General features: G+C 49.8%; 1 protein-coding gene and 1 long non-coding RNA gene across 3 annotated transcripts; one reads left to right on the top strand and one right to left on the bottom strand.

The window, feature by feature from the left end:
- Positions 1 to 50: 50 nt before the first annotated feature.
- On the bottom strand, positions 51 to 4,132 carry LOC112465049 (conserved oligomeric Golgi complex subunit 7). Its single transcript, XM_025032423.1, has 11 exons — positions 3,979 to 4,132; positions 3,616 to 3,705; positions 2,813 to 2,998; positions 2,604 to 2,735; positions 2,326 to 2,509; positions 2,053 to 2,246; positions 1,485 to 1,976; positions 1,272 to 1,392; positions 1,019 to 1,192; positions 479 to 937; positions 51 to 397 (listed from the first exon to the last, which is right to left on the bottom strand). Exons 1-11 carry the CDS (start codon positions 3,979 to 3,981, stop codon positions 225 to 227), a joined length of 2,208 nt encoding a protein of 735 aa, XP_024888191.1. The 5' UTR covers positions 3,982 to 4,132; the 3' UTR covers positions 51 to 224.
- Positions 2,147 to 8,738, top strand: LOC112465060. Of its 2 annotated transcripts, none has more exons than XR_003041979.1 (3): positions 2,147 to 2,229; positions 2,855 to 3,724; positions 4,813 to 7,145. It is a non-coding gene; the product is annotated as an uncharacterized LOC112465060 (long non-coding RNA). The 2 variants fall into 2 exon arrangements; XR_003041980.1 differs by lacking the exons at positions 2,147 to 2,229; positions 2,855 to 3,724 and adding exons at positions 4,213 to 4,617; positions 7,155 to 8,738 and having other exon boundaries at positions 4,813 to 5,473.
- The last annotated feature ends 5,016 nt before the right edge of the window (positions 8,739 to 13,754 follow it).

Below are 13,754 nucleotides of genomic sequence, written 5' to 3' on the forward strand. Positions count from 1 at the left end.
GATCTTGCAATAAATGTAAGGTGTGTGTTAAATGAAGAGACAAAACGTAATAACAGTATACGTTCGTATATATATTTTAATGCTATACTTAATTTTATTTTTTACAATTATAAAATAATCGCAAATACACGAATGTCGCGCGAAATCTAGCTTTGCTGAAAATATGGAACGGAAAATGAAATTTCTCACGTTGTGACATCGTGTCCGGTTTGACACGGACTATGTCAGCCGGAAGACGTAATGTTGCGCATTTGTCTGACCGCTGCTACAACACGGGCGTTGCATCCAGAGCTACCGTTCTGATAATCTTCCGGCGGTAATCTCAGCAGTAAGGACATGTGCTGGAGATTTTCCGATAAGCACAGACCAAGCTCCTCCAGTACATTGCCCAGATAATCTACATAATGTAACTTTTATTTATTATCCCTTCATAATTTCTCCAGAAATTGTCAAATTATAGATTTAATGAGAGACTTACCAATATCAGTTGCGAGTTGTTTGCAAGCGACGGAGTTCAATTGGCAAATGCCCAAAGTTTGATCCTGGAACATTTGACACGTTCCTCGGGCAACAATGTCCAAAAGTATACTAGTAAATCCAGATTCGCTTGAGCCTTGAACATATTGCGGATCGGCTGCCTTCAACGCTTGCGTTAGACTTGGATTGTCCCTCAACAAAAACGGTTCCAAGTGCTGCGGTAATGTCATTAAATATTGTCCAACCTGCGTAATATACTCTTGAGGAGCGAAACTATAATCGGGTAGGTCTGAACTTAGATTGGACATTTTGTTAGTCTCCAATGACCAAGCTGGCGCCTTTTGCACCAGCATTAATTGAGAGAATATTGGCGCAAAAATCACTTCATATGTGGTATGATGTAAATCAGTGCAGAGTTTTTGAATAGATTTTATAATCGAGTCGAGAATTGTCTTGTCCTCTGCAAAAGGAAAGGAAATTAGATAATTTGCTTCCTACAACATTATAATTACTATTGCCACGCGCGCGCGCGCACACACACCTCTTTGGAAAGATGCAACAAGATTTTCTAGATCGGTGCATCCTGATGGAGTTAACAGTAACTTTTTATACTGACAGAAAACGCTACCGTTTGTGTTTTGTAATTTGTTATTGGCTTCTGTTATGTCGATCACGAGCGACTTTTCGAATTGTTGCACTTGATGCAAGAGATCACCTGTACAGCAATCCGGATTAAATCAATAGTCTCATGTTTATGTCATATAAGAAATTAATTAATTGCTGAAAAAAATCACCTATATTTTGCATCAACGTAAGACACATTTGGAATAAATTCCAATCTTCGTGTTTCACTTTCTTTCTCTCAAGTTGTCTTAAACCTTGCTGATATTTATCGAGATACTTGTTGAAATAAATCTACAAGATACCAATAGATCGTCGACTTAATAAAAAATACATTTTATGACCATCGCGTTGATACAAGCGAAAAATCTTTAATATAAACGTACGTTTAACGATTTCAGTAAACCAGGATATCCACAACCTTCTGTAAAAAATTTACATCGCTTATTGGCTTCACTAGCATAGCCCATAATCCGCGAAATGCTAAGAGAAAGGGAATTAATAGTGTCGCTTAAATCATCATGCGAGCGATCCAAAAACTGTAGGTGTTGTTCTAACTGCGCAGTTTCGAACATGCTATATTTCGCGATGTAAGGAACATAAGGCGCATATACAGCTTGCGCCAGCGACAATAGTTTTTCGTTTTGCAATTTTCCGCGAAGCGACGTTTCGATAGCACCGTTGAGATTCGTGGCAAAATGCCTCGTCATCTGTTTCAATTCGAGTAGAATAGACAGTTGCACTGCGTTGGAATGTTGTTTCAGAACCGCCTCTACACATTCCGGAATACCGGGATCGAGGCTCCTCAAAAGGTCAGCGTAAACCTCGATATGTATATCTATCGAAGTATTAGGAAATACTTGATGGCACCATTTCACCTTTAACACAAACGGTTATAGAAAACATTCGCAAACCAGCAATAACAATTATTTTGATCTGGCAGATTGCGTATACCTGTTCGTGCCAAGAGGATAACAGTTTGTCATAATATATACGTAGCCAATAGGTAACATTTTCATCTTGTGCTAGCTCAATAGTGCGTCTCCATTCTTGGCCCAAGGAGACCTTCAAGCAGTTGTGATAATATTTGAGAAGCTGAGGCAGACGTTCCATCTTGCTAAAGATGTCCACGTAAGTTTTGGATTGCTCTAAATAACATAACACGATAACTGGTATCACGTCTTGCAAGGCGAATGAATTTTATTTCGACTTGTCAGTAAGTTTTACCTAAATTGGCAGCGGTAAAAGCTTGGACCAATCGTGGACTGGCTATCGCCTCGAGGCGATTTTTCAGGCCTTCTAACTGCAGCTTTTTATCCTCGTAATCGACAACATTCGCGAGCATAGCTAGAGATTTCTGCATGCTGAACAATTTATTTGATATAGCTTCTATATCGCCAGACTCGAATACCTGTTTTATTAAGGGAGATTATATAATTAAATTATTAATTATCGCGTATTACATCGAAATACGTGAAGAAACCCATTGGAGCTTTCATATATACCTCTTCCACGTCGTTCGCTAATACCGTCCAATTGTCGGCCTCGTGTAATCCCTGCTTAGCAGTTTGTAATTCCGTTTTTATCCTATCAATCTTCTCCAGCGTTGCCATAGAAGAGGCTGTATCTTTCTCGATCTGTGTTTCAATATTTGTTCTTTTCAAGTTACAACGCATCAAGATAAATATTTAAAGAAATTATTAGATGTACCAACCTTCGCAATCTCCTGCTTGACAGTGACCATTTTTTCTTTCAGTGCTAACGTTTCTTGCTGCAGGAGTTGAGTGTCTCTTAAAATTCTTGGTAAGCTGGAGAGAACCGATTGACTGGTCTCCTCTAAGGCACCGTTAACTTGTTGCACATACAATTGCAACTTCATCACTAATGATGACACAAAAGCCTGCAAAGCATACTCAGCTGCGACTCAAATGTTTTCCAAGACGGTTGTTCGTATTCTCATAAAAATTATCAAATAATTCACATATAATAAATAACAGACAGAATGTGAGATTAAAGTGCAATTTAAAATATATCTTATTATATTACTCAAATATAATAAATTGCTCTATTTCCTTATCATTACTCTATAAATATGGGAATCACTTTATTTAATTCACAATGAAATTGAAATTTAAGTTGCGAAAGATAACGTTATCGTTCAATAACAAATATTTGCGTAATAATTTATTCTAAATACGAAAATATACGCGGGTGTCGGAATAGACAGTAAAAGTTTATTGTCCGTCGGTAACGTTCCGACATAATTTTCGGCGTGATAGATCCGCGAGCCTATAAAAATATCATCCCCCGGAGGGGCCGAAAACCCTCGCGGTGGTGCGAAACAGTGGACATCATCTTTGAAAAGAGCCGATCGGGGTCACCGACCGCCGCCGCGGGCGGGTGGAAGCCGTCAGTACGGCGGCCGACGGGCGTCGCGACGACGAGCGTGTCTTCGGATCCGACGGGCGACGGGACGTGAAGCGGACGGGAGCGGAGATGGTGGCCCGCGCGACTTACGTCCTTGTTCTCCTGCGCCTCGGCGGACTTGAACGTCCGGTTGATCCACTCCTTCACGTCGAAGCTGTCCTCGGAGAACGCGGCGACGTCCTGAAACGGCCATTTTGAGGTTAGGAACGATGCTCGTAGGAGCCTCTCCGCCGTCGGTCCCTTCCTCCGCGAGATCTCGCCGTTTCGCTCTCGCGGCGCGAATTCGCGATCTTATAATCCGCACGGGCGGGTAAAAATCTAGCGATCACGACCGTGAGTTCGTATGTATATACGTCCCTGCGAGCGAGTCGAGCAAGAGGCGTTGAAACGAAAAAAAGAAAAAAAAAACGAGAAAAGCACCGAACCGACTCAACCGACGCCGCGCTCGCTTACCATGGCGAAGAGAGATAGAGAGAGAGTCGCGTTCGGCGTTCCGTCGGCAGTCGTGCGCGTTTCGAGGAGGCGATCCCCGGCGACGTGGTGCCGCGCCAAGGTCGGTCTCTATTCCGCCACGTTCCCCGTACGATCGCTCGCGTCGTTATCGTCCGTCGCCACCGCCGCCCGCCAGCCGCCGTCGTCGCCGTGGTACCGCGCCGAGTGGCGCGCGTCCCGTCACGCGTCAAGCGCGGCGGCCTCGTTCGTCACCGCCGCGCGATCCGCATCCGCCTCGGCTCCTCCGCGTTCTCGCCGTTGCATCCGGGATCTCCGCGACTTCGACGACGAGTATTCGCGACGGCGGCCGGGCGTGCGTGCGTGCGTGCGTGCGTGTAAGCAAAGAGAGAAGGGGAAGAAGGAGGCAATAAATTGACGGATCGATCGCGCGGTACATGGTACATCGCGCCCGACGGACGGCGAGGTTGAAGACAACGAGGAAGGAGGAGGAGGAGAGCGAGGAGGAGGTTGATCGCCTCGGCGCGGGACGGTTTCTAGGCTAGCACGTCCGGCAATCCGACGGAGAGGAGCGACGGCGGGCGGGCGTCCGTTTTATCGTGCGCGGGGTGTCACGGAAAAGTGCGTCAGGCAGTCTCGACAGTAAGCGAGAAAGAAAGGGAGAATGTGCGTGTATGTGTGAGAGCGAGAACGAGAGAGAGAGAGAGAGAGAGCGGGAGAGGGATAAGGGTGAGAGGTGGTGAGAGGGAAAGGGAGCGAGTGACGAGGCGATGAAGCGTGCGACGTCCCCCTTAGCAGCGATCATGATAAAGACGACTTGTGTGTCTCGGATTCCAGAATACGCTCGTGCACATCGAGGAGGAGGCGGCCACTTGGTTGGACGTGACCACCGCCGCCGCTGCCGTCGTCGCCGCCGTCGCCCTCCTTCTTCCTCCCCCTTGGCGCGATCTGGAGTCCCGCGTTCCCGACTGGAGCGAGGCGCGTTCCTCGTTTGTTCTGCGGCTGGCGAGGCTGGCTTCCTACTCCGCAGGTGGTGCGTAACGAGGCGGCGAAAAAAAGATCGGGGGGAGAAACAGACGGGGAGATAAAGAGAGAGTGAGGGGGGGGAGGGAAATGGAAAACGGCGCGTTATCGGCCGTTTCCGAGCCCTTTGTCGATCGCCACGCCTTCGAGGCTGCGTTTGCGCCACGTTATTTGCGCAACAGTTGGAAGCTGGAATTTCGTCTCCCCGAAAATCACCCCCGCACGCGGCCCAAGTAAGGAAGGGAGAGAAGGACGCGGACGCGCCGCGCTGCCTTCCCGTTTCCCGCCGTCGTCGGACGAGGGCCCAGGAGCAGGAGCGACGACTCCACTCGCTGGCTGGCTGGCACCACCGCCGCCACCCGCCCTCGCCACCACTACCATCACCGGACTCCCCTCGCCCTTCCGTCGCCTTTTGCAAGAGGGCCGACCGTCGTCGACAGTCCGTGAATCGTGCGCACACACATGGCCGATTGCCGTACGTTACATGCACTTATACGGGGTGTACCCGAAGACGCGCGCCTTCCTTCCTTAGTGGCTAAGAAGCGAGACGATGGTTGCGGTCGGTTTCGAGGCATTCCGTCATTACTAGGCTAACGTGCCCGGAAAATTAACAATCTAGCGTCCGCTAGTTGTAAAGTCAGATTTGAGGCTCGACGATCGTAGAGTCGTTAACTTCATCGTTAGATTAAGATCGAGGTAGTATAAGAGAGTTGGAGAAAAAAAAGTTATGATAAAATCAGAATTTAATCGAGATCGCGAATGATAAAGGACAGCCTCGAGCAGGAAGAAAGTCCGCGATTTCCGGAACATCCCGTATAACCGCGTCACATCCTTGTATCGTTTCATACGCTAAATTTAACGACTGACCCGATCAATTAACGAGGCTCGGACGCGAAGGCGTAGTTGCGTGGCAACGCTCGTTCCAATTTTCTTCACGTAGCGTCATCTCCATCTCGCGGATATGCTACGCGTGTAAATTTTTCGCCGATCTTTCCTCATGAAATTCCATCGGTAGATCGAGATTCAATTTCGCCACGATCGTCTCACGCAACACGCCGCTTCGCGCCACGCACCTCGAAGGTGAATCCGATGCACCCATGCAGAGATCCCACTTTACGCATTGTTAAACGACGCCTTTTACAAAATTATGCGAACTCCCCGGAATCAAAAAAGTGATCTGGCCTACTATTATGCATCAATATACCGATCGGACACGTTGCGACAAAATTTATAAGATCTTTTTTTTTTATCGACCTACACTCCAATCTGGCATCGTAGATTAATGATCAGCTTGCCATCCCCGGTCGTTACTGTCGACACGTAAATCGACACGCGGATGATAGATAGTAAGGAACTCGTGAAAAAAAAGACTGCCTATAAGAATGGCAGACTCCCTTCTCCTCCCATCCTATTGCGAGACTGCCGTCTATCCCGTGCGGCTCGGACTAAACAATGAACATTCTTATAGCGTTTTCGACTGGACCGGATTGAGTCGCTCTTAGAGCGATTAATGACGTCTGTCATAAATTCTGTCTTAGGTTGATGATTAGATGAATAATCAAAACCCAACCCATATTCGACTTATACAGTTGCATCTAGCATTCTAGCTAAAAGTCTCGACTAGACTTTATAATAGGTATTGGTCCAGGCAATCTTATGCTATGCATATACAACTATTTTGAGAGGGCCCTTATTTTGTAACTGGTACCTAATCCAGATTCATTTCCGGTCAAACACATGGTCATAGTAAATTGGATCGAATCGCTCTGCGAGCCCGATTCAACCCGGTCCAGTCGAAAACTCTATTAAATGTTCCTTGAATGTCTTGTACGGCACATTTGTATCCAGCGAACATTCTGAATGTTTAGAATTCTTTAATATCCGTCGATATGCCGACGAACTTTAAAAACTTTATGCAATTTATAGTAATTTGCGAAGCGACATTTCTATCTTTGAACATTCAGAAGAGTCCCGAGGTAATCTTGGGACGAGTTCGCGCTGGATATCCGTGAATGTCGCACCCGCTCGGCGATGCCGATCGACGGAGTCGCGCGGCCGTTCCTCCGTCAATCGGGCCGTGAGAGACCCGGCAATTCCGCCGCTTCTTCGGCGCCGCGCCATTCGACAATCCGATCGAAGCGCCAGCATTTTTCCAGAGCGGCGGAATCGCGGAGTCGCCACCCCGATCGCTGTTCTCCGCTGGGCCCCGCGCGCGGCCATGTAGCGCACAACGCACACTCGGGGCCTGTTGGGAGAAGGGCAGGAAGGAGAAGCATCAACAGCGGCCTTGAGACTGAGTAGCAGCCAATCCCAAGCCTCCGCTCGCTAAAGGAGGTGGCGCGGGATTGGCTGAGCGTTCTCCACGATACCAACCGCGACTTCCGGGCGCTTCCGGTCGGGACCACAGGCCGATTCCCCACGAGCGGCAGGGGCCCCTGGTGAGTTTAGCGTGCAGGTAACGCCGATTTTTCTCTATTTCTTCTTCTTCTTCTTTTTCTTCTTCCTCTCTTCTACTTCTACTTGTTTTTCGCCTCTCTCGCAAGCACTGTCCTCCCAGCACTCTGTTCGAGCAGCAGCGGCAGCATCTGAGAATTGCAAGTAGGTGCCAAATGCGCGATGACGGGCCGGCTTTTTCCCGCGAAATTGTGAAAAATCGAGATATCTCTAATATCGCCGATCGACGATCGAAATTCACGGTGCAGTTTCGGTAAGTTCAAAGAACCGGTGCCGTAAGTGTGAGAATTGAGAAAAGGGACCGCCGACCGTGGCGTCTCCCCGTAAAATTTACGATCGCTCTCAATAGTTTTATTTCGGAACTATTCAAAAAAGAATTGGTAAACCAGTCTTTCTTCGGTTTCCTAGTTTTGTGTGTGTGAAAAGAAACTAAGAACTGAAACTAATCGTAAACCGGTGTTAGTGTAACCGATCGGCAAGGATCATCCTGCAAGTGGCATCCGAGTCCGAACTCTCCGAAAATCAGACCGGTTTCGTTCGTCCGAGAGGCTACCACGCATAAACTACGCGATAACTAATACACCTTTCTTCGGCATTTCGGTATGTCACTATCGCGAAACATTCTCGCACGATCGACGCTGGTCGGTTATTGCACTCTGCAAGTTCCGAGATCGGTCCGACCTCGACGAGTTCGATTCTCGATACTATACGAAAACATGATTTTTCGTCTCCAGCATCGGGATGTAATCTCAACGAAATAACTCCGGGTTTCGCACCCCCTTCCGGAGCCGGTCCCACGCGAAAGAAAACACCCCGGCGAATTTGCCGGCACATTTATCGCGGCGTTTAATATAAAACAGGCTCCTGAACGCAACTCGACGGTGACTGTGCAGCACAGGAAATCGATCTCTTGTTCTCCCGTCTACATTTCTCTTTTTGTATGTATATATATTTTTTCTTTTTTTTTAATATCGCCCCGCGTGCGCGAAACGCCACTCGACTTGGCGACTTGGTGATATACGCCCGGCTCTCTGTGTTGCGGCACAGGAAATCGATCTCTTGTCGATCTTTTTTTTTTTCTTTTTCTCTTTCCTCTCCTGCGCGCAGAGAAACCCAGCGTTGCAGATTGCAGAGCGATTTTCGTTGCGATTGAACCGCTGATTAATCGCTGATTCGCTATTATCATTTTCCCCTTTACGTCACATATAATAAATACACACAATTCGTTCTACAAACCTTGGTGTTGGCCCCTAATTTCTCTCTTTTTTTTTAGGGGGGCAGTTACACACACACACACAACCACCCCCTGCTGCAGCGATATGTTACATTTGGTCCAGCCGATATTTATATATTTCTTTCTCACTCCCCCCACCCTCGGTCCCCTCAGCGCACACGAAACCAACGCTTCGGCTCATTTTTACTGTGCAGCTTGATTCAGTTTATCAATAAAGAAAAAAAAATAGACCCTCAGACAATTACTCATATAAACTCAACGGGCGAGTACTTGTGGTTAGGGTGCTGTATTGATATATATATATATATTACATATGCGTTAAATTACCATATATTATATGCTCCCAACTGCACGTACACTTCATTATCGGCACTCCCTTGCGGAATGAAAGCCTCCTTAGAATATACGCTCTTTGCTAAGTAGTGCCGTACCTTTAATCATGTCGACGTGAGTTTACGGCCGTGAGAGTGCGGCGCGGGGCGCCCATAACTCAATCCCGCCGCATCTGCGCTAACGATCGACCCGTAAGACGTGCCATCCTCGTGACTCTCGGGGTCTCGAAAGCAGGAAATGAAGCCGGTATATATTGTCGAGGTAATTTTTCAATGTTTGCAGGTACGCGAAAACGCGCCTCCTATCGTCGCACGAATAAACGTAAAAAGGTTGCTTTCGCGTTTCCATTACATCGAAATCTTGAGCTAGTCAACGTAATATCGGTGTCAATTGTCATTTAAAAACACAGCTTTCGTTCGAAAGCTTAAAAGAAAATCGTTTCCAGGATGAGATCTTCGAAGGAAGAAAGTATTTTCGCGCGACGATTCACGTCCATTTCAATCTCGCGCCTCGGCGAAACTTGCGGAAGATAATTGTTTGATGTTCTTTACAAGATAAACATTTCGGAAAGTGTGTCAAGGGATGAAACAGATAACTTCCCTTTCGATGCCGTTCGATCGCGACTTGTACGATGCGATTCGTGGAAACCGCGTCGTTCGTGTTTATTTTTCGTTCGCCATCCTTCCAAGCCCAGTGCCTTTGGTAGGAGAGAAAACGCGATATCTCTTCCTCTTTACCAAGAAACGAAGAAAGATACATGTTAAACTAGAATTTCTTAACCTTTGGGAAATCGAACGAATTTGAAGCTTTGAAATGCGTTTCACTGCGGTCTTTTGTTGGATAATGTTCCTGTGTGAATTATTCGACAACATTTTTAGGAATTATATTTAAACCGCAGTAAACAGGAGCTCATTATTCATTATAATAATTTTTATTTCAAGTGATTTTATACAATTTTATATGAGGTGGCCGAGAATTCTACCTTATTTTCATGCAATAATTTAATTAGCATCAAGATTTTTTTCGTGTCGAAGCTATTCTCCATCTCGCTATTTTATTTAGCGCGAAAACAGAAAAAAAATCCATGAGCGCAAAGTCCGTTGATCCCCGAAAAAAACCGAATCGTTTCCAGAATTGCGCATTTCTTCGGTACACTCGCGAGCGATCGAGCGGCGTATCGCTTCTAAGCGCGTGCCTGCAAAAAGAGCATCGGGTCCGAAGTAGAAAGGTGAAAGCGTACGCGAATCGAACAATCGAACACAGAATCCGGTCGCGATATCTCTCCCTGGCCCGATCGCTCCCGGCGGCTTTGATCGATCAACTCTGCCTTGGTGCCGCGATTCTACGATCGTGATCGCGCCCGACAAGAGACGTCGGGTCTCATTAAACGACGTGACGAATTTGGAATCGTCCGTAAGCGTCCAAATTCGTCGAGGAGGAAACGTTTTTCTTCGAAGTTTCCAACTACAGTTTCCGACGTGACGTTTCAACCTTGGAATTAAATCCCCGCTTGAGGCCCACTTGTGAAATTAATCGCGTGGAACAACGTCGCGTTATCCGCTTATACGCTGTTGAGGCTTAACTAGCCACTTCTGCTTTCAATGCTGGAGTAATTCTCGAAATTGCCAGCGTATGTAGCCCCCGTTACCGCGAGAGTATAACTGTACAGGCGAAGAGACACAGTGCGTACACGTTATACGTTCAGGGATAGATCAGTATCGCGACGTGATAAATGAGTAAACTGATGTATTATCATCCAAGTACAGTTAACGCGGACCGATTTTCGCGCGATTGAGCCCCGATCTCTTTCTCACGGGACGTGATTCCTGCCAATTAAATCGAGGCCGAGACGCGAATTACATTGTTCAGCCGAACATATAAGCCGAAATGTCGTTAACCCGTTTAATTGCCACCCGCGTGCCCGACGTGTGTGTGCATCGCGCCCGCGACGCGCACGCGGGAAGGGGGACGGGGGGGGGGTGGGAGACGAAAAGGCGAAGGCGGAGGAGGAAAGGGCTCCCCCGACTCGCCTGCGAGCGGACGATTCTGAATGAAATTTATTCGGGAGGCCAAGACGGCGGCAGAGACTATAATACCATCAAGTGCGCGGTGCGACGCGATCTTCTGAGAAAATAAACTCTCCCGCGCTTCCCACCAGGCCCGGCTCGCGCGCGATCTTCTTCGACTCCGACTTCCTCCGAGACTCGAGTTCTCCTCGTTGAAACCGATCGGGGCTCTCTTTCCTTTCTCTATCGCCCGTCCGCAACGTCATATCGCGAAAGAGCGAGCGGGAAAGAAGGAAGGAGAGGGATAGATCGCGCGCAATTCGCTTCGCAGGAGGATAATGAAAAAAAAAGAGGAGAGACGAAAGGAAAGCCGGGATAGACGCATCCAGGGAAAAAGAGGGGGGGAAGAGAAGAGCGCCGGGGCGAACGGGATATCGAATATGTTTTTTCTTTCCTTTTTTTTTTTTTTGCTTCGCGGCCCCTTCTCTCGTCTCCTCACACGCGTATATTGATTTTTAGAAATTCTTCGTGAGACGGCCGAACGAGCGCGCGAAGCGCACCGGCCATAAGAGCGGCGCGGCGAGGCGAGGAGAAGGAAGAAGCTCGGGGGAGGGAAGAAGCGGCGCGCGAACCACCCACGGCCGCGGCGGCGTCGGCGGCCGCCTTAGGGCGAGCGAGCGCGCGGAGAGGGATATCCTTGATGCGAGCGAATCTGCATTATTCGTGAGAGCGTATATTACGAGGCGGCGAGAGAGACGCGAAGGGACGCGATGCGTTACCAAGCTCTTTATTCGCCGATCCCCCCCCCGAGCGCGCGCGCCCCGAAGTTCCCGATGAGACGCGGGGATAATCGCAACATCCGTCTTTGCGACCCTCGCGGTCCCGCAATACATTTGTCGGTACACCTACCTCGCCGGAAAAGTCGCGGCGAAGAGTCGCAGGATGTAAGCGACGTAGCCCGAGGGGCACGAGAGGTCCGTAAATGCAGCTTTAATAATACGGAGAAAATTCTCGGCCGCTCGTCGGCGCGTTTTAGGCCTTAGGCCTAACCGCGCGCTCTAGACGGCCCTGCGAGTCTCGCGGTCGAGAGCAATCGAAGGCAGTCGAAGTCGTCCGAGCGCGCGATCGGCTCAGGGGCGGTTGGGGGGGGGAGAAGTGGTGGGCAGGGGGAGGTGGAGGGGCGCAATCGCGCCCCTGCTATCCCTACTCCGCGCGACACGTCTACCCCCACTCAGTCGCGGCAGAGCCGTCGGTTTCTCTCGCTCGCACGGCCGTTTCCTCCACTCCCGCACCCGCGGCGTCTTCCTTCTCCGTCTCGCTCGATCCCTCTCCCGCCGTCTTGCGACGTCTCGCTCGCACCCGCTCTCGCTGGCTTCGCTCCGCTCGTTCTTAACGTCAAACCACTTAGGGCCGCGGACCTCCGGCAGTCAGTCGATCTTTCCAAGCGGCGTGGCATTCCGGCATTTTCCACCTGATCGCGCGCGCGGGCGGTCCGACAAACGCCATTTTGATCAACGTTACGTCGCGCCGTCGTCACCGTCATCGTCCACTCACGCGTCGCGAGAGTGAGACAGGAGTCTCGTGCGTGAAACAACACGGTGCACGTCGCATGTGCTCCGCGGCCGCGCAGCGCGTCGTCTCGTATCAACATCTGACGGTTGGTTCGACTGAAGGAAAGAAAAAAAAAACAATATAAAACGTGTCCCGTATAAACTTGCGTGCCGCGTATATACACCGTAAAACCGTGACGCGCGTTGTCAGTGCGCGGTGCCGGTTTGGTTTCCGTTTTTTTTTCTCGTCTCTTTTTTTTTAAATTTTTTAATCCGCTCCTTCGCCCGCGCCGAAAGCGGAGAGAGACGGAGAACGAGAGGGTGCGAGAAAGACGGAGTGACGGTACGGCGCCCCGTGCGTCAGACGAGGACGGTGCGACCCGGGACGGAAAAGGACATCGGGTGTTGTTTTTCGGTCGCGCGCGCGAGTAGACGAGTCACCCGCGGAGCGGAGAGAAAGAGTGCGTGACCCCCGCGCGTGAGTGTGAAATACCGGACGACGACGACGACGAGACGGGCAACGGCGACAGGCGACGTCGTCGTTCCCCGGGGTGTTCCGCTATATATAACGACTCCTCCGCTGTAATCCTTCCGCTTGCACGTCCGACGTTCTCTCGCACCGGGAGGCACACAAGCGGAGAGCCGGGATCCGGTGGACAGAGCGTGAGTACTTACGCAAATGTACGCAATTCGGCGTGTGTCTCGCGTTTCGGTGCGCCGCTCTTCGGGCCCCGTCGTCCCCCTCCCCTCTCCCCTGCCCTTCGTCCCCACGCGCAACGCGCCCGCACGCACGCACGCACCATGCACGCTCGCTCACATTAAATCTTGTTTTTTTCCGCCTGCAAGGCACATCGCCTGCCATGTTTGACCGGCGTCTCTCTCTCCCCTTTTTCATTCCGTCTTTGTGTCTCTCTGTCCTCCTTCCCCCTTGTTCCCCTTTCATTCTCCCATACAACCGTCTCTCTCTTTCGCTCGCTCGCTCGCTCTCGCTACGTCAGTTTTTCTCCCCGCCCGCCCGTCCGCTCGTATCTCCCTTCCGCTATCTCTCCTCCCTCCCGCCCTCCCTCTTCTCCCGTCGGATGCGTGCGCGAATGCGTGTACCACGGGGGCGATCGCAAAATTCGACGGCGCGCCGCGTCGCGCCGCGCGATGTTGACAACGAAAGACGACGGCGGCAGC

Source organism: Temnothorax curvispinosus, unplaced genomic scaffold (genome assembly GCF_003070985.1).
Source record: "Temnothorax curvispinosus isolate PA1 unplaced genomic scaffold, ASM307098v1 QBEX01001498.1, whole genome shotgun sequence".
Taxonomy (NCBI): domain Eukaryota; kingdom Metazoa; phylum Arthropoda; class Insecta; order Hymenoptera; family Formicidae; genus Temnothorax; species Temnothorax curvispinosus.

Bases quoted from the DNA above. Each gene is read 5' to 3' on its own strand.
- LOC112465049 (XM_025032423.1), bottom strand. The intron at 2,999-3,615 runs GTAAGTCGCGCG...TATGCTTTGCAG, and splicing joins AGGCGCAGGAGAACAAGGAC to GCTTTTGTGTCATCATTAGT. The intron at 2,510-2,603 runs GTATATATGAAA...TTAATAAAACAG, and splicing joins TAGCGAACGACGTGGAAGAG to GTATTCGAGTCTGGCGATAT.